Source organism: Odocoileus virginianus, unplaced genomic scaffold, assembly GCF_023699985.2.
Source record: "Odocoileus virginianus isolate 20LAN1187 ecotype Illinois unplaced genomic scaffold, Ovbor_1.2 Unplaced_Scaffold_1, whole genome shotgun sequence".
In the NCBI taxonomy this organism is placed as follows: Eukaryota; Metazoa; Chordata; class Mammalia; order Artiodactyla; family Cervidae; genus Odocoileus; species Odocoileus virginianus.
Genome location: NW_027224263.1, coordinates 4,495,822 through 4,522,054, shown reverse-complemented (window position 1 = coordinate 4,522,054; position 26,233 = coordinate 4,495,822). Strand labels below are relative to the sequence as shown.

The following is a 26,233-nucleotide window of genomic DNA, read 5'->3' as shown; positions in this document are numbered from 1 at the left end:
GATTCTTCTGAGGAATGAGTGCTTACCTCCCTCCTAAACAATAAATCAAAGCCCTGAAAATCATTTGCAAAGACACAAGTTTTGCCCTTGATTAATTTCTTATTTCACCTTGTTCTTACTTAAGCCTGAAAGCATGTGATGTGTTTCAGTTTTAAATGAGCCCTGCTGACTTGGATTCTTGAAGTATCTTGTTGTTGCTTTTGGGGAGGGGAGGGGAAGATTCCTGTTAATTTTTTTCCAGCATTTTATTAGGAAACTTTCAAAGACTCAGAAAAGGTGAGAGAATTTTTCAGTGAGCACTTGTATACCCACCATATAGATTCTAGAGTTTCCATTTTATTATACTTGCTTTATAACATATTTTCCATCTAGCCACCTTATTAATACACACATCAATCTGCTGTATTTATCATTTTGAGATCTCCTTTGATATCAAGGGAGGTTGAAGACTTCAGCACACTTCCCCCTAAACATTTCAGAATGCATGTTATTAGCTAGAGTTCAGTAATTTCCTAAGGTTCTTTTGTTCTTTTAATGTAAAACTTACATACCACAGAAGTGATATGTTGATATGTTAGTGATATGTTGGCTGAGTTTTGACATATATATATACAAATATGTAATCCAAACTTCTGTCCAGATACAGAATAGCATCATCAGAAATCTCACTCCTACTCTTTCCCAGATAGTCCCTGCCCTCAGTGCCCTTCAGATGTAACCAGAATTCTTATATTTTTGTGCCAGTGCTTAGACCTGCCTCTCCTAGAATTTCATATAATAGAATCACAAAGTACATACTCATTATAGAAGGCTTCTTTCACTCTACATAATGCATTTAAGTCATACTTGTTATGTATCAGTAGTTCTTTCCTTTTTATTGCTAAGTAGTATTTCATTTGTTTGAGGACACCACATTTTATCCATTCTTCTGTTAATGGGCACCTGCCTTGTTTCTAGTCTTATGCTATTATGCATAAAGCTGCTATAATTGTATTTTTGTGTCTGTTACTAAATGTTTCTTATTTGAGGAAATACCCTAGGGTATTTCAGTTGCATGAATGGAGGTAGGGAAAGTGATGGTCTCTCACATGGTGGTCTGGAAAAGGGATATCCATGTCCCTCTCACACGGTGGCCTGGAAAAGGGACATCCATCCCTGGATGTGCTTCCTCTAAATTCATAAATTACTCTGTTTGAGCAGGCCTGACTTTGACTTACTTTGACTGTGTGATTTAACCCTCACAAACTCAAATCAGTTTTTCTCATTGTTTTGCAGAAAAAAGCCAATTCTGACTCTATGTTGGATCTTTTACCATTAACCTTTGCTTCCATTGCTTTTGCTCACTAAAAGGATACTATTTATACATAACAGCCTGCCTGGGGGAACCCTGCCCCTCTGTCTGAATATTAAACCAAAGTGCCTTTGTTCAGGGCCCTGTCCACCTGTGGATGGCAGGAAGGAAGAAATTAACACATCCCTTCCCTGAGGCTTGCCATTCCAGGAGATATTTGCAAGATTAATGGCCTTTTTACTTTATTTCCTCACCTCTGTTCTATAAAAGAACCTGCATCCAGACCCCATAAGATGGTTATCTTGAGACTGGTCTGCCATTTTCTCAGTCAATGGACTTTCCAAATGAAGTCATATTCCTTGCCTCAACACTTCATCTCCTGGATTTATTGGCCTGTAGTGTAGAGAGCAGAATGAGCTTGGACTCAGTAGTAATTGTCCACAGGCTCCACCCTAACACTGGCTTCCATTGTGTTTAATGTAGACAACTGCGACAGGTTCCTATTGGGTATTCCATTTCTGTTCTAGTCATCTGTTATCAAAAAGTCACTGTGTAATAATACTCATTTTAAAAACTTTAAATTAGCATAAAGTTGACTTGGGATGTATACATTTCTGTAAACTATAACACACTGTAGAAAAAACTTTGTCCTTTAATGGAAAATTATATATAATCAATAGCACACTCTTCCAGGCTCTCTGATTCAGTCTGGTTCATTGTCTTTGAGCAGTTTTGAAAAGAGCAAAACTGCTTTCTAAATTGTAGGTCATTGATGGATATTCCAACTCTGTCGTACCCAAAAGTTTTGATTGACTTCCCTCCTTTTTGTGGAAAAAAACAGTTTTGCCTTTATTTGCAAATCAATTCCTTCATTCTTTAAACATGTATTCACTTTTATATTTGTTTGAGAGCCATGATTTTACCTTTTTCTGAAAATTATGTTTCTCCCATTTTTTATTGACATACAGTTTACATACCATAAAATTCATCCTTTTAAAGTGTACAATACATTGTTTTTGGTAAATTTTTAGTACATGTACAAAATGCAGCCATCATCACTAATTCCTGAACAATTGGCATATCTTTGAGATTCATCCAAGTTGTTGCAAGGATCAAGAGTTCATTCCTTTCTGATGCTGCTAAGTCGCTTCAGTCGTGTCTGACTCTGTGCGACTCCATAGTTGGCAGCCCACCAGGCTCCCCCATCCCTGGGATTTCCCAGGCAAGAGTACTGGAGTGGGTTGCCATTTCCTTCTCCAATGCCTGAAAGTGAAGAGTGAAAGTGAAGTCAGTCAGTCGTATCTGACTCTTAGCGACCCCATGGACTGCAGCCTACCAGGCTCCTCCATCCATGGAATTTTCCAGACAAGAATACTGGAGTGGGTTGCCATTGCCTTCTCCATCATTCCTTTCTATCACTGAGCAATACTCCACTATATAGATATACAGTTCATTTATCTATCACTTAGTGAAGAACATTTGCATTGTTTCCAGGTTTTGGAGATTATGAATAGAGCTGTTATAAACATTCATGCATAGGCTTTTTTCATGTATTGCTATTAAGTATTGTATTTCCATTTTATTTTTACCATCCCAAATTATTTTTTATTGTTATTGTTTGATTTTGTAACCAAGGCTATTTAGACTTATACATAGATTCATTTATTTGTTCACTGTGGCAGATTATACTCTTCAAAGATAGAGACACCATATCTCTTACCCTACATACTCTTTTGCAGTGTGATCTTACCACTCTCCCATCAATAGGTAGAGTCTAATATTTCTCCCCTTGAGTCTGGGATTAGCCTCAGTGACCTGTAGTAATCAACAAAATGTGGAGGAAGTAACACTGTATGACTTCCAAGGCTAGGTCAGAGAAAGCCACACAATTTCCACCTGGATCTCTTGGAACACTCACTGTCTGGACTCTCCCATGGAAAGGCCATTTGTAGGTGCTATAGCTAACTATAGTTTCCACTAAGCAGTATCTGAGTCATCCCAGTTCAGGTGCTAGTCATGTGGGTGAAGAAGCCCCTAGATGCTTCCAGTCCTCAGGCCTCTGAGTCATCCCTAGTCATTCAAGACTTTCCACTTGAGGCCCCAGACATCATGAAGTAGAGACAAACCACTCTTGCTGCATACACAGATTTTTGTGTGAACAGAAGTTCTCATTTCTCTAGGGTAAATACCTAAGAGTGGGATGACTCAGTCATATGGTAAGTGAATGTTTAACTTTACAAGAAACTACCAAACTATTTTCTAGAGTGGCTGTACAGTTTCACATTCCCACTAGAAATATACAAGAGTTCCAGTTGCTTGCAATCTCATTGTGACTTTAATTTGCATTTTTCTAATGGAAAATGATGGACATTTTTTCATGTGCTTATTTGCATTTGTTGTTGTTCAGTCACTAAGTCAAGTCCAACTCTTTGCAACTCCATGGACTGCAGCATGCCAGGCTTCCCTGTCCTTCACTGTCTCCTGGAGTTTGCTCAAATTCATGTCCACTGAGTCAGTGATGCTATCTAACCATCTCATCCTCTGCTGCTCCCTTCTCCTTTTGCCTTCAATCTTTCCCAGCATCAGGGTCTTTTCCAATGAGTTGGCTCTTTGCATCAGGTGGCCAAAGTATTGGAGCTTCAGCCTCAGCATCAGTCCTTCCAATGAATATTCAGGGTTGATTTCCTTTAGGATTGACTGGTTTGATCTCCTTGCTGTCCAAGGGACTCTCAAGAGTCTTCTCCAGCACCACAGTTTGAAAACATCAATTCTTTGGTGCTCAGCCTTCTTTATGGTCCAGTTCTCACATCTGTACATGACTACTGGAAAAACCATAGCTTTGACTATACGGACCTTTGTCGACAAAGTGATGTCTCTGCTTTTTAATATGCTATTTGTTATAGCTTTCCTTCCAAGGGGCAAGGGTCTTAATTTCATGGCTGCAGTTGCCGTCTGCAGTGATTTTGGAGCCCAAGAAAATAAAATCTGCTACCACTTTCCCTTTTTCCCCATCTATTTGCCATGAAGTGATGGGACCGGATGCCATGATCTTAGTTTTTTTAATGTTGAGTTTCAAGTCAGCTTTTTCACTCTCCTCTTTTACCTTCATCAAGAGGCTCTTCAGTTCCTCTTCACTTTCTGCCATTAGAGTGGTATTATCTGCTTTTCTGCACATCCTTCAGTAAAATGTTCAAGATTTTTGCCATTTTTAATTGAGTGACTTTAAAAAAAATAAAATTTAATAATATCCCATATCTCCCCTTCCCCTCAACATGACACTTATCTCTCAGTTTATTTTCCATTCAGTTTTTCTTTTTGATGTGTATTCACTGAGTTTTGAAAAACGCATGTGCCTCTGGAAACCAAATCCCTATGAAGTGATACAACATAGTCATCACTTTAGAGAGTTCCCTCGTTTTCTTTCCAGTTATTCCCTGTTCCTAATTCCCCTCATAATAATGAGTGTTCTAATTTTTTTCCACCATGGATTTTGCCTGATATAAATGAAATCTTATTCTTTTGTGTAAGATGTCTTTTTTTAAGCTTTGACTGAAAAAATAATTTTTATTTATTTATTTATTTTTGGCTGTGCTGGGTCTTCATTGCTGCATGCATGGGCTTTTCTCTAGTTGCGGCAAGCAGGGGCTACTCTCTAGTTGTGGTGTGCAGGCTTCTTACTGCAGTGGCTTCTCTTGTGGAGCACGGGCTCTAGGGTGAGTCACTTCAGTAGTTGCAGCTCTCAGGCTCTAGAGCACAGGCTCAGTAGTTGTGGTGAACAGGCTTAGTTGCTTCATGGCATGTGGGATCTTCCCAGATCAGGGATCAAATCCATGTCTCCTGCATTGGCAGGCAGATTCTTTACCACTTAGCCATCAGGGAAGCCCAAGACTTTAATTTAATGTATTTTTGAAATTCATCTATGTTGCTTGTATCAGTAGTCCCTTCCTTTTTATTGCTGAGTAGTATTTCATTTTGCAAATAGATCACAGTTAGCTAATCCACTCTTTCCTTGATGCACATCTGGTCTGTTTCAGTTTGGGCTAATAAAGCTTCTCTGAACAGTTTGGGCTAATAAAGCTTCTCTTTTGGATATATGTTTTTATTTATCTTGAATAAATACCGAATAATTGAATGGCTGGATCATAAGATATGTATATAGAAGTTTATAAGTAGCTGTCATATCTTTTTCCAAATGTGAAGAAATACTTCTTTTGTCCAAGATGCCTTAGGCATCTCTGACTCATGGGTTTCCCAGGAATAGAAGTGCCCTTTGTTGTGGAAATTGTGGAGGTGGAATGATTCCCACCCCCTTCCTGGATCAGAATTGATTCAAGGATATAAGTGCCTCTTCTAGCAGCTCTGCTCTCACAGCTGTCAGCCTTGGTCAGGGGGAGGCAGGGAGGTTTAATTATAATGCTTCTGACAGTTTCTGAGCACAGAGCCCAGTGCCTGCTGCACCAACAGCTGAGCTCAGCCAGAAGCTGCCATGCTGAAAACTCACCTCTCAGTATCAGGCTGTTCATCAGTAGGCCTGCCTAATGGTCCAAGAATTTCACATCTCCACATGCTCACTGCTCGTCAGGTGCAGGTTGCAGGCACATTCCAGCTCCAGAGGCTTGCATCAGTTTCCTCATATTACCACTGAGTTAGTTGCAGCTCATGATACAGTCCAGCAGAGCCCAATCCTCCAAAGAATGAAATCTTTAAACACACTCCATGTTCTCAGAGTCCATAACATTTGCACATACATCTACTGACAGGCTCTACTCATGTCCCTCTGGGATCCATTTTATGACTTCTGACTTCTTTTTTCTGTGTCTGATAAGGAGAGCAAGGTCACCAAGATGCTTTGGGAGGGAAGGCACTCTTGTTTTCCCCCTTTTGAAATGCTCTTTACTTCCTCCCATAGCACTTCAGCAGTGCCTCTTTTATGACACTGAACACATTCTTCCCTGTGTTGTCACTGTTTGAGGTCATTTGTTTACTTAATACCCACCTAGTTCCAGAAAGTATTTTACGTGATTTGTAAGAATAAATTGAATACAAATAGATACTGTAAATTAAAAGTGGAATGAAAGACAAACGAGGGTGGGGACATAAAATGGATTCAGGAATGCTATTTTTGTATACTTTTTAGCCCTCCTTATGAATGTGAGTGCCCTAAGGCAAGAACTGTTTTATTCATCTTTCTATTTTAACAAGGCTTGATCCATTTTTTAAAAAAAATAGTTTTATCGAGGTATTTACATACCATAAAATCCACCCATTTATTTGTAAACTTCAATGTTTTTAGTATATTCACAGTTGTGCAATCATCATCATAATCCATTTTAGAAAATTTTCATCACCCCATAAAGAAACCCCAAACTCATTACCAGTAAATCCCATTTTCCCCTATTCCTACTCCTGGCAACCATTAATCTGTCTCTAAGGATTTGCCTATTCTGGGTATTTTATATAAATGGACAAATACAATATATGTCCTTTTGTGTCATTATTCACTTGTCATAATATTTTCATAGTTCATCCATGTTGTTTCATGTATCAGTATTTATTTTCTTCTTATGGCTGCATAATCTTCCATCACATAGATGTAGCATATTTTGTTTATCCAATTCATCTGTTGATGGGCATTTATTATTTTTTCACCTTTTGGCTATTATGAATAATGCTGCTGTGAACATTTGTGTGCAAGTTTTTCTGTGCACATATGCTTTCAATTCTCTTGAGTATATACCTAGGAGTGGAATTGCTGGATCATATGGTAACTCTGTGTTTAGTCATTTGAGGAATTGCCAGACTGTTTTCCATGTTGGCTACACCATTTTACATTCCCATCAGCAGGGCATAAGAATTCCAATTTCTCTACATTCTCTTTTTTAAATTTTTATTGAAGTATAGTTGATTTGCAATGTGTTAGTTTCAGGTGTATGGCAAAGTGATTCAGTTACATACATATATATTCTTTTTCAGATTCTTTTCCATTATAGTTTATTACTTTCTCTACACTCTTGCCAACATTCTTCATTATCTGCCTTTATGATTCTTCTCTCCTAGTGGGTATGAAGTAGTATCTCATTTGTTTTTTTTTAAATAATGCTTGTTTATTTATTCATTTATGTGGCTGCACCAAGTCTTAGTTGCAGCATGCAGGATCTTCAATTTTTGTTGTGGCACATGGGATTCTTCGGTTGTGGCATGCGGGATCTAGTTCCCTGACCTGGGATTGAACTTGGGCCCCTGCATTGGGAGCATGGAGTCTTAGCCACTTGACCACCAGGGAAGTCCTATATCTCATTTGTTTTTGATTTGCATTCCCCTAAAAACTAATGATGTTAAGCATCTTTTCATGTGATTATTGGCCTTTTGTGTATCTTGGAGATATGTCTCTCATAGCCTTTTCTATTTTTACTGGATTATTTGTTTCTTAATTTTTGAGTTGCTAGAGTTCTTTGTATATTCTACATACAAATTCCTTGTCAGCTATATGATTTGCCAAATATTTCCTCCTGTTTTGTGGGTTGTCTTTTCACCTTCTTGATGGTATCATTTGAAGCACAAGTATTTTTAATTTTGGTGAGATCCAGTGTGTTTTTTTGTCATTTCTGCTTTTGATGTTGTGTGTAAGAAGGTCTGACTTAACCCAAGGTCAGGGAGATTTACCAGCTCTTTCTTATACAGATATGCACATGTTTATTTACAAAAGAGCTACCATTTGTTGAACACTTGCTTTGAGCTTGATATTATGCCAAGCACTGTCAAGAGGGTATTTATGTCAATAACAGCAACAATAGCTAACTTTATTGAGTTCATATATGAATGATCTTATTTAATCCTCACAACAAATCTATGAGTTAAATATGATTATATGTTTTACAGATAGAGAAACTGATGATCAAAAACATTATCTGCACGTGATGCTTAGAAATGCTATAGCCATCTTCTGAGGCATTGATGTCAAACTGTGAGCAACATAAAGGAAATATAGAAAGAACAAGCTATTGATACATAATGAGTTAAAACCAAATAGCATCAACCACAACATTAATAGCTGACATTTATTGAGCACTTGACAAGAGTTATCGCATTTAACAGTCACAATAGTTCTTTGAGGAAAAAATATATGATGACAACCCCACTATGAGGTTCAGAAATGTTAAATACTTTAGCAAACTTTCACTTTTTCCTCACTAATAGAACTCCAGGGTGTTTTTTTTTTTAACCTTCCTTTGTGTAGCCATGATGGTGGTGGAAGGCACTGAACTCTTTCTTATCCAGAGGAAGTGAATTATAATTAATTGAAGCCAATCAGTCGTCTCATTCCCCTTGTCAGTAGTAAGTTTCTACATGGAAATGGGATTAATCCTGGAGATGGGACCTGAAGGAATGTCTGCTGATGGGCTTCTTAGAGAAATTTTCCACTGAGAATAAAAAGCAAGGGATCTTCCACTTCATCTTTGTCTTCTTGTCATGTCACCCCTCATCATATAGCACAGAGTCTAGTGCATTAAAGAAACTCATTAAAAATTCTGTGGAATTAAACTCTTGAGTATTCTATTGTAGGTCCATTTTTTTTTCTTATTTCACTTTGATCCATACAAGGATATTTTAGTCCATAAATTACCCAGAGACTGGCTATAGATGAGCAAGTTGTCTAGTTGTTTCCTGGGACTTAAATTAGGCCAGTGACCACAGGCACCATCACTCATCTAAACTTCTGGAAAAACTACGTAAGGATTCAGATTCCCTTTGTTGATGTATCCCTTTGCTGATGTTTTGCTCAGTTCAAGCAAAATTTATAGGTAACACCTTTCACTGACCTTACACTTGTCAAATTTTTTCCCAGATGGAGATAGGTTATACCTCATATTTTAAAATTAATTTTAGTCACTTATATAATTAAATATGTAGTATTTATGTAATACATAAATGATTAACCTTTATTTCTTTAACATCATTACTTTACATGAATTATTTTTCTGTTTGCTTAAGTATATTCTGTAATAATTCTTTCCAAGTGTTTCTGGGGGTGGTAAGTTTTATGGGTTCTTATATGTCCGAAACACCTTTATTCCTCCCTCCCACTTGTATAATAGTTTGTCTGGGCATTAAATCCTAGGTTCAACATTATTTTCACTCAGTGGTTTGAAGACATGGCTCCATTGCTGTCCTGCAATCTGATGTCGCTAATGGAAAGTCTGATGTCAAACCTATCCTTGTTCATTGTGGATGGTCTTTATTTTCTCTTTGAAAAATTTCAGTATTTTCATGTTATCCTCTATGCTCTAAAATTTCTCTGTGGTGTGTCCAGGTTTAGAATACTTTTTTAAAAATTACTGAAACAGATCACCAGCCCAGGTTGGGTGCATGAGACAAGTGCTCGGGCCTGGTGCACTGGGAAGACCCAGAGGGATCGGGTGGAGAGGGAGGTGGGAGGGGGGACCGGGATGGGGAATACATGTAAATCCATGGCTAATTCATTTCAATGTTATGACAAAAACCACTGCAATGATGTAAAGTAATTAGCCTCCAACTAATAAAAATAAATGGAAAAAAAATTACTGTTCTCTTTTTTAAAAAAGGTTATCATCCTTGGCACTTACAGGGTCCTTACAATCTGAGGATTTGTGACTTCAATTCTAGGGAGTTGTTTGTTTATTTGCTTTGCCATTTAATCTGCAAATATTGATTTCCATGCATTCTCTCCATTTTTACTCAGTGGAACTCCATTTAGACAAATGCAGAAATTTCTTGATTTGTTTATATTTCATGCCTCTCACTTTTTCTTTACTACTTTTCTTTTTTCTTTTTTGCAAATTCCCATTGGCTATTTATTTTACATATGGTAATGTAAGTTTCCATGTTACTCTTTCCATTTATCTCACCCTCTCCTCCCCTCTCCCCATGTCCATAAGTCTATTCTCTATGTCTGTTTCTCCATTGCTGCCCTGTAAATAAATTCTTCAGTACCATTTTTCTAGATTCTGTATATATATGCATTAGAATACAATATTTATCTTTCTCTTTCTGACTTACTTCACTCTGTATAATAGGTTCTAGGTTCATCCACCTCATTAGAACTGACTCAAATGCATTCCTTTTTATGGCTGAGTAATATTCCATTGTGTATATGTACCACAACTTCTTTATCCATTCATCTGTCAATGGACATTTAGGTTGCTTCCATGTTCTAGCTATTGTAAATAGTGCTGCAATGAACAATGGGGTACATGTGTCTTTTTCAATTTTGGTTTCCTCAGGGTATATGCCTAGGAGTGGGATTGCTGGGTCATATGGTGGTTTTATTCCTAGCTTTTTAAGGAATCTCCATACCATCTTCCATAGTGGTTGTATCAATTTACATTTCCACCAACAGTGCAAGAGTGTTCCCTTTTCTCCACACCCTCTCCAGCATTTATTGTTTGTAGACTTTTTGATGATGGCCATTCTGACTGGTGTGAGGTGATATCTCACTGTAGTTTTGATTTGCATTTCTCTAATAATGAGTGATGTTGAGCATCTTTTCATGTGTTTGTTGGCCATCTGTATGTCTTTTTTGGAGAAATGTCTGTTTAGGTCTTCTGCCCATTTTTTGATTGGATTGTTTGTTTTTCTGACATTGAATTGTATGAACTGCTTGTATATTTTGGAAATTAATCCTTTGTCAGTTGTTTCATTTGCTGTTATTTTCTCCCATTCTAGGGGTTGTCTTTTCACCTTTCTTATAACTTCCTTCCCAACCCAGGGATCAAACCCAAGTCTTCTGAAAATCTCCTGAACTGCAGGTGGATTCTTTACCATTGAGCCAGCAGGGAAGCCATAAAACAGGTGCTGAAGGGCTCTTAATAGTCACAAATCTGACAGGGCTTTAAATGACACCTGCCCTCAAGAAATGTCCTGGGGTAAGTCATCAGAAAAGAATTCCAAACAGGGCCAAGTTTCAAGAAGCCAGTTTCAAGAGGTAAATTGTACTCACAAGGTATAAAATAATAAAAGCACATGGAAAGATACTCCACATCAATAATTATTAAATCAATGCCAATCAAAACTACAATAAGGTATCACCTCACACTGGTCACAATGGCCATCATTGAAAAGATCTACAAAGAATAAAGATAAAATAAATAAATAAAATAAAAACCTGCACAGAATGTATGGAAAACAAAATCCTACAATCTTGGTGGGAATGTAAATAGTGAAGCCACTATGGAAAACAGCATGGAGGTTCCAAGAAACACAAGACATAGAGGTATCATATGATCCTGCAATCCCATTCATGGGCTTAGGTCTAGAGAAAATCACCATTCAAAATGACACATGTGTAACAGAAATAAAAACAAAAGTAAACAAATGGGACCTGATTAAAATCTTTACTACCTTTCATCCTCCTATCCTTTAATATTATGCTCTGGGTAAATGCCTCAGTCCAATTTTCTAGATCTATGATTTAATTTCTATTTGCATCCATGACAAATCTTAGTTTGGTCCATTTATTAGCTTTACCTATGTTATTTATTTTTAAAAAGCTCTTATTTTTCATATTTACCTATTATTATTCATAATTACTTGTTCTTTCATAGATGTAATATCTTTTCTTTATCATTCTGAGGTTATCATTTTATACTGATGTTCTGAGGACTCTACTTATCTAATGAAAGTCCTTTCATTTGTTGAGCACATTATCTCTATTTAATGGTATTGCTTTGTTTAAATGTTAGGTGATTCTCTTATTATATGCTTCTCTCACTAAGTCGTGTCCAATTCTTTGTGACCTCATGGACTGTAGCCTGTTAGGCTCTTCTGTCCATGAGATTCTCCAGGCAAGAATACTGGAGTGCGTTGCCATTTCCTTCTCCAGGGAATCTTTCCAACCCAGGGATCGCACTCACATTTCTTGCATTCTGTAATTGAGATTTTTCTTAGACTGTCTGTTCCTTCCATTTATATAACCTGTTTTAGAGAATAGAGGGAAAATATCTATCTGCTGTTTTCGATCAAAGTGGGTGTTGTGGAGAACATGACATAATAAGGGTGCCTTGATGAATCTGTGTACCTCTCTATTTCTCATTAATACTCTCATTTATTTTGCCATTGCCTATCACCCATGATATTAGACTATCCCACGGTCCTAACTCCCATACTGATTGCTTTCACTTGAAGACAAATCTCTCTGTTACTGCTTGCTGGTCCATCTGGTTGGAAAATTGATGGAGAGGAGTTTTCTGGCTTTTCTTCCTGTTATACTGAGTAGTTGCCTCTAAGACCACGCTTTTGCCATAGGTTTTATCATTTGACATGGAGAACTCCTGGGGTACTTTTACTACCTATAAGAATACTCTCCACTGCTCTCCTATGTATGTCCTGAACTGTGGCTTCCTTCTTTAACCAAAACATCTTCTAAGGAGTTCCTCAGTTTTTGGCCCACCAAGAGTGATTTCAAGCATGACTATGTATTGAGTTGTTTTTCTGTTGTGTCAGGTAGAGTAGAGCAAGTGAAGAAACTGTAAATAGCAGTGGTTCAAGGAAGATATGAGATTGTTTCTTTATCCCTGTTTTATAAATAGACTCCACTAACTTGCTCAATGTCACATAACTAATAAACTGTGGAACTGGGGTCTGAACCCAGATGTGACTCCAAAGTCTACTTTGTTAGGTTCTTTCCTCTATACCAGCGGTGCTCAACTTAGGCTGTATGTTAGAATCACCAAGGTAGCTTTAAAATGTACTAATGCTTCAAAACTACACCAGATAAATTAAATCATAGTGAAGAGTATTTTGTAAAACTTTCTAACATACTTCTTTTTTTGCATAAATATGCTATATATTCCTCTGCCAAATATTTTCCTGATTACCTGATTGCTAACACACTGCTTAAGTTTTACTTGCCTGTGTACTTTTGGCAAAAACCACTATGATATTGTAAAGTAATTAGCCTCCAACTAACAAAAATAAATGGGAAAAAAAAGAAAAGAAAATCAGTAGAAAAAATAAATAAATAAATACCATCCTAAAAAAAAAGAAAGAAAATTATTTTGAAGAAATACGAAAAATTAACTTAGTTCATATTTGATTCAAATTTTTAAAAAATCATTAAGAAATACAGCAAGGCATGAAAAATTATACAGACTCTGAAAAATCAATCTATGTAATCAATCATGTTAACAGACTACAGAAGAAAAATCACACAATCAAATTGATGGATGTAGAAAAACCATCTGACAAATTCAACACCCATTCATGACTTAATAAAAAGAAACACCACAGAAAACTCTAGGAATACACAAACTTACTCAGCTTGATACAGTACATCTACCAAAAAACAAACAAACAAAATCTCATAGCTAATATCACATTTAACAATAAAGACAAAATGTTTTCTAGCTAAGATCACTAACAAGTCAAGAATGCCCATTCTCACCACTGCTATTCAATATAGAACTAGAAGCTTTGCTTAAAGCAAAATGTGGAAATAAATGGCATTCCAATTGGAAAGAAATAAAGCCATCTCTGTTTGCAGATGGGGCTTTCCTGGTGGCTCAGTGGTAAAGAACCCGCCTGCCAATGCAGGAGACATGGGTTCGATCCTTGGGTCGGGAAGATCCCCTGGAGAAGGAAATGGCAATCTGCTCCAGTATTCTTGCCTGGGAAATCTCATGGAGAGAGGAGCCTGGCAGGCTACAGTCCATGGGGTCGCAAAAGGGTCAGGCATGACTCAACGACTAAAACAACAGCAACAATTTGCTGATGACATGATGATCGATGTAGACAATCCCAGGATAAGTATAAAAAACTTTTGAAGCTAGTAAGTGAATTCAGCATGGTTGCCAAATACAAGATCAATTGTATTTCTAGGTAGTAACAATGAACATGTGGAAAGCAAAACTTTAAATACAATATTATTTACAATCTTTAAAAAAAGAAATATTTAGGTGTAAATCCATCAAAACACATATAGGACATGTATGCTGAAAATTACTAAACACTGAGGAAAGAAATTAAAGACCTGAATAAGTAGAGAGACTTACCACATACATGGATTAGAAGATTCAATATAGTAAACATGTCAGTTCTCTTCAAATTAGTATACAGGCTTACTGCAATCCCTATCAAAAATTATCAGCAAGAATTTTCATAGATATAAGCAAGATTATTTTAAAATTTGTATGGAAATATAAATGGCCAAAACAATTTTGAAAAAGAATAGAATAGGAAATCAGTCTACCTGATTTCAAGACTTTTTTTTATAGCTACAGTAATCAAGACTGTTTGATATTGGAGGATGGATAGATACATAAATCCATGGGCTAGAATAGAGAACACAGAAATAAACTTACAAAAATATACTCAGTTCACTTTCAACAAAAGTGGAAAAGTAATTCAATGGAGGATCTTCTCAACAAATGGTGCTGGAACAATTGCATATCCATAGACAAAAAAATATGAACTATAATCTAAACCTCATACCTGACACAAAAAATTAACTCAATGTGCATCACAGATATAAAATGCACATCTTTAAACTTTTAGAATATGACATAGGAGAAAACTTCAGGACCTAGGCTTCATGAAGAGACATAATACCAAAAGCACAAGCCATAAAAACCATGAACAAATTAAAAAAAATTTTTTTTAATTTTGCTTAACAGAGAATGAAAAGACAAGCTGACTAAGAGAAAGCATTTGCAAACCCACATATGTGACAAAGGACTCAGATCTAGATTATATAATAAACTCTCAAAACTCAACGTTAAAAAAAGCAAGCAATTCAATTAGAAAAAGGGCAAAAGGCACAAAGGATTATATCACTGAAGAAGCAAATAGTATGTGAAATGTTCAACACCATTATATATTGCTGCTGCTGCTGCTGCTGCTGCTAAGTCTCTTCAGTCATGTCCGACTCTGTGAGACCCCATAGACAGCAGCCCACCAGGCTCCACCGTCCCTGGGATTCTCCAGGCAAGAACACTGGAGTGGGTTGCCATTTCCTTCTCCAATGATATGAAAGTGAAAAGTGAAAGTGAAGTCGCTCAGTCGTGTCCAACTCTTCGCGACCCCATGGACTGCAGCCTACCAGCTCCTCCATCCATGGGATTTTCCAGGCAAGAGTACTGGAGTGGGGTGCCATTGCCTTCTCCACCATTATATGTTCAGTTCAGTTCAGTCACTCAGTCGTGTCCGACTCTTTGCGACCCCATGAATCGCAGCACGCCAGGCCTCCCTGTCCATCACCAACTCCCAGAGTTTACTCAAACTCATGCCCATCGAGTCGGTGATGCCATCCAGCCATCTCATCCTCTGTCGTCCCCTTCTCCTGCCCCCAATCCCTCCCAGCATCAGGGTCTTTTCCAATGAGTCAACTCTTCGCATGAGGTGGCCAAAGTACTGGAGTTTCAGCTTCAGCATCAGTATATGTTAGGGGAATGCAAATTTAAAACACAACGTGATATCATTACACATCTGTTAGAATAGCTAAAATAAAAATACCAAATGCTGGTGAAAATGCAGAAAAACTGCATCTCTCATATATTGCTGGTGGGTATATAAAATATTAAACCACTCTGGAAAACAGTCTGGCAATTTCTTATGTTAATAAGAAATTAACTGGGCTTCCCTTGTGGCTCAGCTAGTGAAGAATCCACCTGTAATGTGGGAGACCAGGGTTCGATCCCTGGGTTGGGAGCATCCCCTGGAGAAAGGAAAGGCTACCCACGCCACTGTTTTGGCCTGGAGAATTCTATGGATTGTATAATCCACGGGGTCACTAAGAATCAGACACGACTGAGTGACTTAAACTTTCACACTTTATATTAATAAAATGAAGTATATAATTTTCAAATGACACAGCAGTTATACTTCCGGGCATTTAGTTTCCAGATAAATAAGATCTTATGGCTGCATAAGAAACCTGTGCATCACTGCTTACACTTAGCATTCATTTATTCTATTTCACTGTATGTAGCATTCCGTGTATGAATAACCGCTAATCAAATTAGTAAGCTGATGATAGGCATCTGGGTTGTTTTCACTTTTCAACATTTCAATAATGCTTTTTTGAATATCTTTGTACCTCTCTCCTTGAACACATGTGTGAGAATTTCCCTAGGATGGATATCTAGAAATGGAAACTCTGGATTATAGGTTGATATGTATTATCTAACTATACTAGCTACTACCAAAAATGCTTCTCAAAAATTGTACTAATTTATGTTTATTCCAACATAAATGAGAATTCCAGGTGCTTTATGCCTTTGCCTATACTTGGTTAGTGGCTTCCCTGGTGGCTCAGTCGGTAAAGAGTCTGCCTGCAATGTGGGAGACCTGGGTTCAATCCCTGGGTTGGGAAGATCCCCTGCAGAAGGAAATGGCAACCCACTCCAGTATTCTTGCCTGGAGAATTCCGTGGACAGAGGAGCCTGGTGGGCTACAGTCCACGGGGTCACAAAGAGTTGGACATGACTAAGTGACTAAATTTCACCTTCACTTTTTCACTTTAAAAATTTCCATCAATCTAATGGTTGTTAAAGATGCAATTTCTATTTTAACTTGGATTTCCCTAGTTATGTGTATGGTTGAGCATACATTTACCTGTTCATTGGCCACTAGGGTTTCCTGTTCTGTGAATGACCTGTGCATATCTTTATGTTTTTCTACTGAAGTTTTACCTTTTCTAATTGATATGGTATAAAATATAAAATCAGGACATTATTCCTATGTCAGTTACATAAGATTCATACATATCTTTTTCTCAGTCTGTTACTTATGTTTTAATGTTTTAATGCCATCTTTTGCTTTCAGAAGCTTTAATTTTCATATAATTAAATTTACTAATATTTTCCTATAAGATTTCTGCTTTTTGCATATTGGTTAACAAAATCTTTCTGTCACAAGGAACTAAAGAGAATCTCCAACATTTTATTCTAATAATTTTCAAGTCCTGTTCTTTATATTCACATCTTTAAAACATCTGGAGTTCATTTTTATGTATGGCATGAAGTGGGGATCTAATTTAATTTTTTTCCATTCAAAAGTTAATTGTCCCAATATCATCTATTGAATACTCTTTGCTTTCTTTACTCTGTCCAATTAAACAAATACCCAAACTTACTTTGTGCTAATCATTGTTCTAGGCACTTTGCTTAAGTATTAAAAATAAACAAAATATTACTATTAACATTATAAATTATATTTCATTAAAGCTGTTAGAATATGCTTGCCCTGTGGAGCTTATATTCTACTTTGGGTAGATCTATAATAAACATAATAAATAGGTATATTACATACTATGTTGGAAGATGATAAGAAAAAACAGAGCAGGGTAAAGGAAGTTGGAGTGCTGGGTTGGGAGGAAGGTTGTCACTTTAAATCAGATGATCTGGGTTGGTCTTGTTGGGAAGTTGATATTTGGGAGTTGATATTTCACTTGAAAGTTGATATTTCACTTTAAAGAAGTGAAAGAGGTGTCATGTGAATATTTGGGGCATAATAAAAGATATTTAACTGATATTTGTGAATTTCACAAAAGTTCCTGTTGAAGTTTCTACTGGAGCTTTTCACATACATTTTTTATATATATATATATTACTTTAGAGAATATTGACACCCTTACATCATTGCATCTTGCCATTCATGAGCATGGTCTGGCTTTATATTTATTCATAGCTTCTGTTATGTTCTTTAATAGTATTATGATTTTCTCAGTAAAGATCTTACACATATTTGTTGGCTTTATTACTATGTACTTCATAATGTTTGGTCCCTATAAAATGTTTGTATACATTTCCAATCTCACTTTCTGTTTGCCCATCCCACTCTACCCTAGATGGGGGTTTCTGATAGGTAATTGTGTTTCTGATAGGCAATGTAAACTAATGATTGTGTGTGTGTGTGTGTGTGTGTGTGTGTGTGTGTGTGTGTGTGTGTGAGATGGATGATGGTCTTATTTCCTGACCCTGATCCTAAAGCTGAGTTTGATTAACCCAGACCACAGCCCTTCTCCGTCATGATTTTTGCAAGATACATAATCTTGTCCTGTCTTCTCAGTGAATCTTCAAGTTCTTCAGGGGCAGTGGACTGATGTTTTCTACTCTGCAGCTTTCACGTGGTACTGGGCAGGCACATTGAACTTACTCAAAAGGTCTTACTGGGATATTTCCCACAATGGGATTGCTGCACTTTTTCTTCATTCTCTTCACTCCAGTGAACCCTCAATCATGACTCTCCCTTGATCTTCAGAGTTGTCTTCCATACAGAAAGATGCACTTTCCCCCTGGGCTCGTGCCTTAGACATTCTTTTCTGCCAGTGTTCCTTCTCCTCTGAGGGAGTGAGACAAAAAGTTTTGATTGGTAGCTGAGAATTCTTTGAGAAGAATTATGTTGGTGAAATAATCTAGTCCTGTCTTTGTAAAAGGTTTTCCCATAGAACATAAGTCTATTGAATGCTCTGGGAGGAAAAAAAAAAAATAGATCCTGAATTAAAAAAAAAAAAAGGCAGGAAGCCCTTAATACTAAACTGCTGTCTTGGAGCCTGTGTGTGTGCTCAGTTGTGTCCAACTCTTTGAGACCCTATGGACTGTAGCCCGTCAGCTCCTCTGTCCATGGGATTCTCCAGGCAAGAATACTGGAGTGGGTTGCCATGCCCTCCTCCAGGGCATCTTCCCAACCCAGGGATCGAACTTGCATCTCCTGCACTGGCAGGCAGAGTCTTTACTGCTGAGCCACTGGGGAAGCTCCCTTCTTGGAGACTTGTACCATATTTTAAGTATATTAAAGGCCCTGAGATGTTTATGATAAAGAAAATGAATTTCATTTAGCCCACCACTTTTCAAACATATATGACCAAGGAACCTATTTTCTGTTCTTAAAGAACACCTATTAACATCCACATACCTCACACTGGGAAACACTGATCTCATTTACTCTTTGCTCTCTGGTATACATAAAGCAAACAAAGTCATCTATCCTAGACTGTCTTCTAAAGACATTTTTCTTCCACACAAGTGTTTAAAAGTTTAGACCATGAGGAAATTTTCTCTAAGATCTATTCCAAATCCTTTATGTTTGTTTTAGTATTCCATCCATTCTTATATCTTCACAAGAAATAAAATGATTTTGAATTCTGATGCAAAATCAATTGTTGTGTGTTTACAGAATGCTTACTATGTGAAATAAAACAATTTTTAAGACATTGGCCTTGCTGGACAAGGAAGTTACAGCCATTAGTTAGAATTTCCATATTTTTCTGCTTCTATTCCTTGATATTTTTCTGCCCTTGACCTGAATAACCCTGTGTTTCCAAGAGGGCCACAATGTAAGGCAGAAACATATGGAAGAAAACAGGGATGCTGTCCCCTGAGGTACTTATTTAGAAACCAGGAGAACAGCAGCAAAGTGTTAGGAGGACTTGACTGGGCAGGTGTCACACTTGATGTTGACCACCCAACAAAGATAGATTGCTTAGGCTTTGCTGAGCTAGCACCTTCCAGAGAAGAAAAATTATGTTTTTTTATCCCACTTTAAGGCAGCTTACAGTAAAACACATGCATAGCAAGAGCTTAATTATAAGTCATCTAACATTGTATCTAGAAAGGAGGGTTAATTACACTAAGAATCAGACAGAAGATCAATCTTGAGCACACGATTATCTCTGAGCCTCCTAGAAGCCTAGCAGAAATGGAACAATGATAATTCAAGGCCGCTGCATATTAATGTATGTAGCCCTCAGTTGAAGATGGTAACCCACCCCCACTGGAGTTTCTCACTTTTCTATTCTTGTCTTATAGTCAGCCTGATTTCTTGAATTCAATATGGATGTTTCCTGGCTTTGTATAACATATTTGATATAAAGAAGCCAACTAGTAACAAATAGGCAGTTTGAAGAGAGAGCTATTAATACTTATCTTGTAGCCATCAGACTAGGCTCACTTCACACAGAAAGGTCTCTGGGTTAGATTGGAACTCTGAAACTCTCTGTAGATCTCATTAACAAAACTACTCCACCAAGCTAAAAGGTCTCTGAGATCCATCTTCAACTTCATCCTCCATGAAATTCTGGAATGATTTTCCCTTGTCTTGTCCCTTTTCTACTGCTTCTTAGTCTACTCCACTAACCTCATTTCAAAACAACTAGCTGTTGGATTCATGAACTAAAATGCCATAAAGAATTCACATATTTGATTGTTATTCTGTCAAGAAGGTTAAATGAAGAGAGCTACAATTTCTAAGGTTGGTTCCACTGCCTGAATCTGGCCCCCAGGCAGATTAGACCAACGTTTTGGCCAAGTGAAATTGCCAATTGCCTAAAAGAAAAGACTAGCACGTTGCTCATTAGGGCATTCTGAACTTGCCTGTGCAATCTTTTTTGCTACCCTGCAATTTCCAGTTGGTTATAAATGAAACCTTTCTAGCTGTTAATGCAGCCTGTGAATTGAAAAAAAAAGCATGTAATTAATCAAAGGAGGTTGGGGGGATTCACTAAGCCTGAGTAAAGGGGAGAAGCTGGACAAGGCACTAGGACCTAGAAGGCATCTATCCACCCTGGCAGGAATTTCTTGCTTGGAGCTCAGACAACAAAGGCATAGAGAGATTGGTTTTCTTTCTCTCAGCATCTCCACCCAACCAGCAGAAAACCGGTGAGTGGGGCTTTGGAGTGATTTTCAGGGAGAATGTAAGAGATGTCAAACGGAAAAAGCACAAGGCGAAGTGCGCGCTCTCTCCCTCTCTCTCAGTGTGTCCTCTCTCTCTTCCTTTCTCTTCTCTCCTCTTTTTTGCCTTATTCTATTGGATTTTTTCCCTAAGCCTCTACCTGGGATTTTCCATTGGAAAAGTGAGTTTGATGTTCTTTTGTTTTCACTGTGATATTGATTTTAGAATAATACCACCCCAGATTCTAAAGCAAAGCCCAATGTTGCTGGCATGCCTGGGGAAATGCTTGCTACTTGTTTTGAGGAGGTGGGGTCTCTTACACTGCAGGTTGTCTGACAGAGACAATGCTGAGCTCAGCACAGGTCATGGTGACATTGGAAGAAAAGAGGGACCGAGCCTGGCAAACCTGCTAGGCACCAGTCCTCCTTTATTGCCTGTCCTCCTGGTCCCCTGCAAATATCTCAATGTGGCAGTGTGTAGCAGCTGAGCCCTGCGTGCTTTGTGAGTCCTTTTATCCCCATCTGTGCAATGCATGTTAATAGTTTGTTTCCTAGGCTGTCACTACCTTTGCTAGCATTTGGGGCTTTGTATTTGGTTTCATATTGCGATTTCCTTTCTTTCTTCCATTCTTTCAGCAGAAAGGGGGAAAGTAAATCTGACAGATGACCATCTTTTGCCTCAGCTAACACACCTAGGCAATATACAAATTTGGGGTGTGCTGCCTGCTGTGAGGGTGAAATGCCCCTTCATTCAGTGTAGTAACCCAGAACAATGGAAGGTGTGCTTGCTTCAAAGGTCCCATATGCTGTTCAGGGACTCATTTGGGAATCTTTACACAATTAAAATATTCCATTAAGAGGTGGGGCTGCATCGTTGATGGGGGTTAGAACACCTAGAGAAAGCGGGGGGCTGGGGGGGTGGGAGGAAGGATTTTGTGGCCAAATGGTACCAGGGCTAAACCAGAACAAATAACTTGTTAAATAACTGATTCTTGTAATCCTTTTTTTTTTCCAGCTTATTTCTTATGAATGTCGGATAGCTGCACCAGCTTGGTGGGGAAGGGGTTTGATGAATAGCACAAAGACTGGCTGTTCCCTAGAGGCTGTGGCTTTAAAGGAGAATCCTACTTTATTCTAGGGGGGAGGGGATGCACACATTAAAGTAGGAAAGGGAGCTTGGAATAAAATTAAAACACTACCCTTATAATTATTTCACTGAAATGCAAAGATCACTTCCTGAGCTAGAGATGCTAACCTTGGCTAGGTCCTTCTGTTCCCTTCAAGGGGAATTTTGTCAGGCTATGGATTCATTTACAACCGTTAGTCATGTGGGCATGTGTGAGGAAACAGATGCCAGTTTTAATGTATTTACCCCGAAGTTACAATTTGATAAGAGCCACTGTCAGTAAGTCCCAAGATTTTAAGCGATTTCAAAATCCCTCCCTCTCCTCTCTTTGGAACAGTGCCCAAAGTGCCTCCCTCCGCATCTCTCACCCCCACCCCCACAACCACCAGCACCCCTCCAGCCCCTCCCTCTTCTCTATTAAGATCAATATTCCTGCAGGTCAGGGGCAAGCAGCAGATGGGTCACGGGCTTTTTTCAACCAGTTCTTTTCACAAGCAGCAGATTGCAGATCTGGATCTGGCTAATATTTGAATTCCTTTCTTTTTTCCCCCTCCTCGCCCCTTTTCTTTGCTTCCTTTCATCCCCCTCCGCCTCCCCGCTTTTCTCCAACACTCAGGTCTCTGAGGTTCCACCAAAATATGGAACTTGATTTTGGACATTTTGACGAAAGAGATAAGACATCCAGGAACATGAGAGGCTCGCGGATGAACGGGCTACCTAGCCCCACTCATAGCGCCCATTGTAGCTTCTACCGAACCCGAACCTTGCAGGCACTGAGCAACGAGAAGAAAGCCAAGAAGGTACGTTTCTACCGCAATGGGGACCGCTACTTCAAGGGGATTGTGTACGCTGTGTCCTCTGACCGTTTTCGCAGCTTCGACGCCTTGCTGGCTGACCTGACACGATCTCTGTCTGACAACATCAACCTGCCTCAGGGAGTGCGCTACATTTACACCATTGATGGATCCCGGAAAATTGGAAGCATGGATGAACTGGAGGAAGGTAATTCGAGGAGTGGGTGGTGGCCCTTAGTGGGAGGGGTTATTGTTAGTTATGCTTACATTTCTTGGCTTTGATTAAAAGAAATTAGGAACTATGTTTGTTAAAACATGAGGGTGATGCTGAGACTTCTGATTCTTTAGGCATAATCAGAATCATTAGCCATTACCCTCCGTGGGCTTCATTCTCTGCTGGGGTTGAAGTGTGACTGACTAGGAGGATGCATTGTGTTGATCTCCCAGGGTATACAAAGAAAAATCTGAATTATATCATTTACTCTAGAATTTGTTCATTGTCAACTCTAAAGAGCACTATTGAGGCAGACCATAAAATCCTTGGGGGTATAAAATGAGGAAGGAGGTTTGGTTGGGTTAAGAGAGAGAAAATATTGTATACTTATATCCTTTGAACTGCTGAGAGACTCTTTGTAAATGGCAACTCATGGAAACGTGCACCCTAAAAGCTGGACTTCCTGAACATATTCACAAAGGATTATACTTTTAGGTAAGTGGTCACTGCTCAGCTGTTGCTTCTAAAAAGCCCACTTCAGGGTGTGTCCCTCAGGCTGAGGTCATTGAGAGAAATACCAAAGAAAGCTGTAGGTATGTCTGGTATTTTAATAAACACTATTCCTATTAGACTAGGAACTGACTCACTATACCTAAATCTGTATTTAAACAGATTTCTAGATTTTGGTTCTGCAATTGAATTTTATGACAAGATTACTGAAAATCCTGACAACCTGTGCACCCAACTCAAAAATAGGGAAAACTCCAGCTCTTGCCAAAACTTGCTCAGCCATGAAGTCTTTTTCATGATCATGTAGATAAATAGATCTGGGACATGTTCTTAATATTTCACTTTATCAAATCAAGTATATTGAGGATGCCTCCCCACCCCACTTTTTCATGGGTGTAATATGTGTAATTGGTTTAACCTGACAATACTTTAAAGGACAGCTTCAGGAGTCCTTCAAGAGTCCTTGTGATAATGAAAACGTTACCCCCCCACACACACACACACACAAACTTCCCATTCTCCAACCCTCCCTCCTCATTCTTTCCATTCCCCTGAGCAAAGATGAGTTTAGAACAGGCAGATCTCAAGAGAAGCCAAATTCTGAAACAGCTGGCAGGGAAGGAGAAACAGCACATTAAAGGACTTGATAGGCAGTGCCCCGCCTCTGATTCACTGCTTCTAGGTTTCTTGTATTCCTAAACAAAGGAGCATGAGGGCTTCCCTTGTACAAGAGCACATTCTTGCAAAGAGCTGATGTTTCTCAAGTCAGGTCAAGTGATTTGGGGCCAGTTACTTCTAAAAGCCAGTGCCCATATGGCTGCCAGATCTGGGTCTCAGGGCTCAAGTCTGAGGTTTTCCTCCAAGAGGACCTTGAGAAACAAGGCTGATGGGGCTTGATTATTTGACCAGGTGCTGGAGGGCCAGGAAGAGGTTAATCCTATGCTTCTGAACATTGAAAGATTGGCCATCCTAGCAAATATCGTAAAAGAAAGGAGAGTCAGGGCAAACTTGAAGGACTAGAAGCTGGATCCAGGGAGCTGTCCAACAGAGTAATCGATAGGGCGTGTGTCTTTTGTCACTGTAAAATCCACATCTCAGTCAAACGGGGTGGGGGGGTGTTTTCTCTGTAATAATTTTCGTAAACAAAGCACCTGAATCACCAGTATGTCTACATTTCTACTAGCTGCTATGTTTTAAAGACCACCATAGATGCTCAGGCAGAATTCTGAATCAAGTGCCATTGTATTTGGAGCAAGGAACAGTGTTCTTGTGTCTGATGTGAGAGATATCATGCACAGGTTTCTCTCTTCCCCCAATATATTTTTTAACATGTCTTGCTCAAAGAGTGGCCCTTGGTATTGATTTTCCTTCCTGGATTTCTGTGTGCGTGTATGTGTGTGTGTGTGTGTGTGTGTGTGTGTATGCACACGTGCATACATATATGTGTATTGTGGTGTGCGTTGTGATAATCTTAGCTGAATATATGTAATAAATACAATTTTGAAGACTGCATCTTTCTTTTCTCCTGATCCTTTTGAGTTCTGCTAGATTGGACTCCTCTCATTTACCACTCTTGGGTGCAGTAGTAGTACTTCCTGGTGAATTTCTGGTGAGTGTGCAAGAGTGTGAATTTATTCAGAGTGTGACTAAGGCTCATTTGCATTTATTCACATGTCACTTACAGTCACAGTCTGCTGTGGCCCTCAATGCCCTCTCAGTCCTGAGTACTGCGATTCAATCAAGGAAATTCTAGGGTATTCCTGGGATAGCACTGAGAAGTGTGACCAATTTTCCATCACCGTTGCACCAGATGGGAAAAGGCACAGATATGAAGAGGATAAAGAAAAGGGGTCTCTGGGACTTCCCCGGTGGTCCAGTGGTTGGTACTTTGTGTTTCCATTGCAGGGACCAGGGGTTCAATCCCTGGTGGGGGAACTAAGATCCCACATGCTGCATGGTACAACCAAAAAAAAGGGGGGGGGGCAGCAGTTGTTTTCGCTCCTATTTTTTTGTCCTTTTGCAACTACTCATGTAGTAATGGAGGATAAAATCTTTTACTTTGTTCACCTTTGGAAGAGGTTGAATGAGTGATTAAAACAAATAGTTTACACATTGCTTTACAAGAGACTTCAAATTGAAAAGTTTGGAAAGATTCCTGGGGGAAGAGTCAGATTCATTGGGTTCTTGTCTTAGAGGCAGAAGATTATAACAGGAAAATTAATATTTAGAATCAGATTTGGTTCAAATCCAAGCTCTGCCACCTGCTAGCTTGTGTGAACTTGGGGAAACCATTTAGGCCCCCCGAGTCTCAGCTGTTCATCTATAAAGTGGGCATAACTGCTTTGAGGGTTAAATGAGATAATGAATATAAATTGTTTAGTATTCTGCCTGGCACATTAGCAGTACTCAATAAAGGGTTGTAGTTTAGTGACTCAGTCATGTCTGACTCTTTGTGACCCATGGACTATAGCCTGCCAGGCTCCTCTGTCCATGGGATTCTCTGGGCAAGAATACTGGAGTGGTTTGCCATTTCCTTCTCCAGCGGATCTTCCTGACTCAGGGATCGAAACCAGCTCTCCTGCCTTGGCAGGCGGGTTCTTTACCACTAGCGCCACCTGAAAATTCCAATAATGGTAGATGTTACTATAGAGTTGGCAT

At 38.7% G+C, this 26,233-nt stretch overlaps 1 protein-coding gene across 4 annotated transcripts in view; it reads left to right on the top strand.

The window, feature by feature from the left end:
* The window catches only part of DCX (doublecortin), a 412,950-nt gene that overhangs the window by 272,066 nt on the left and 114,651 nt on the right, over positions 1–26,233 (top strand). For 2 of the 4 annotated variants that reach the window (XM_070462136.1, XM_070462134.1), the window contains exon 5: positions 22,674–23,059. In XM_070462136.1, coding sequence (XP_070318237.1) covers positions 22,696–23,059 — 364 coding nt within the window. In that variant the 5' untranslated portion in view covers positions 22,674–22,695. Of the gene's footprint in view, positions 1–20,842; positions 20,920–20,960; positions 21,114–22,673; positions 23,060–26,233 lie in introns of those variants that run through there. The other 2 variants (XM_020903545.2, XM_070462135.1) reach the window with 2 other exon arrangements.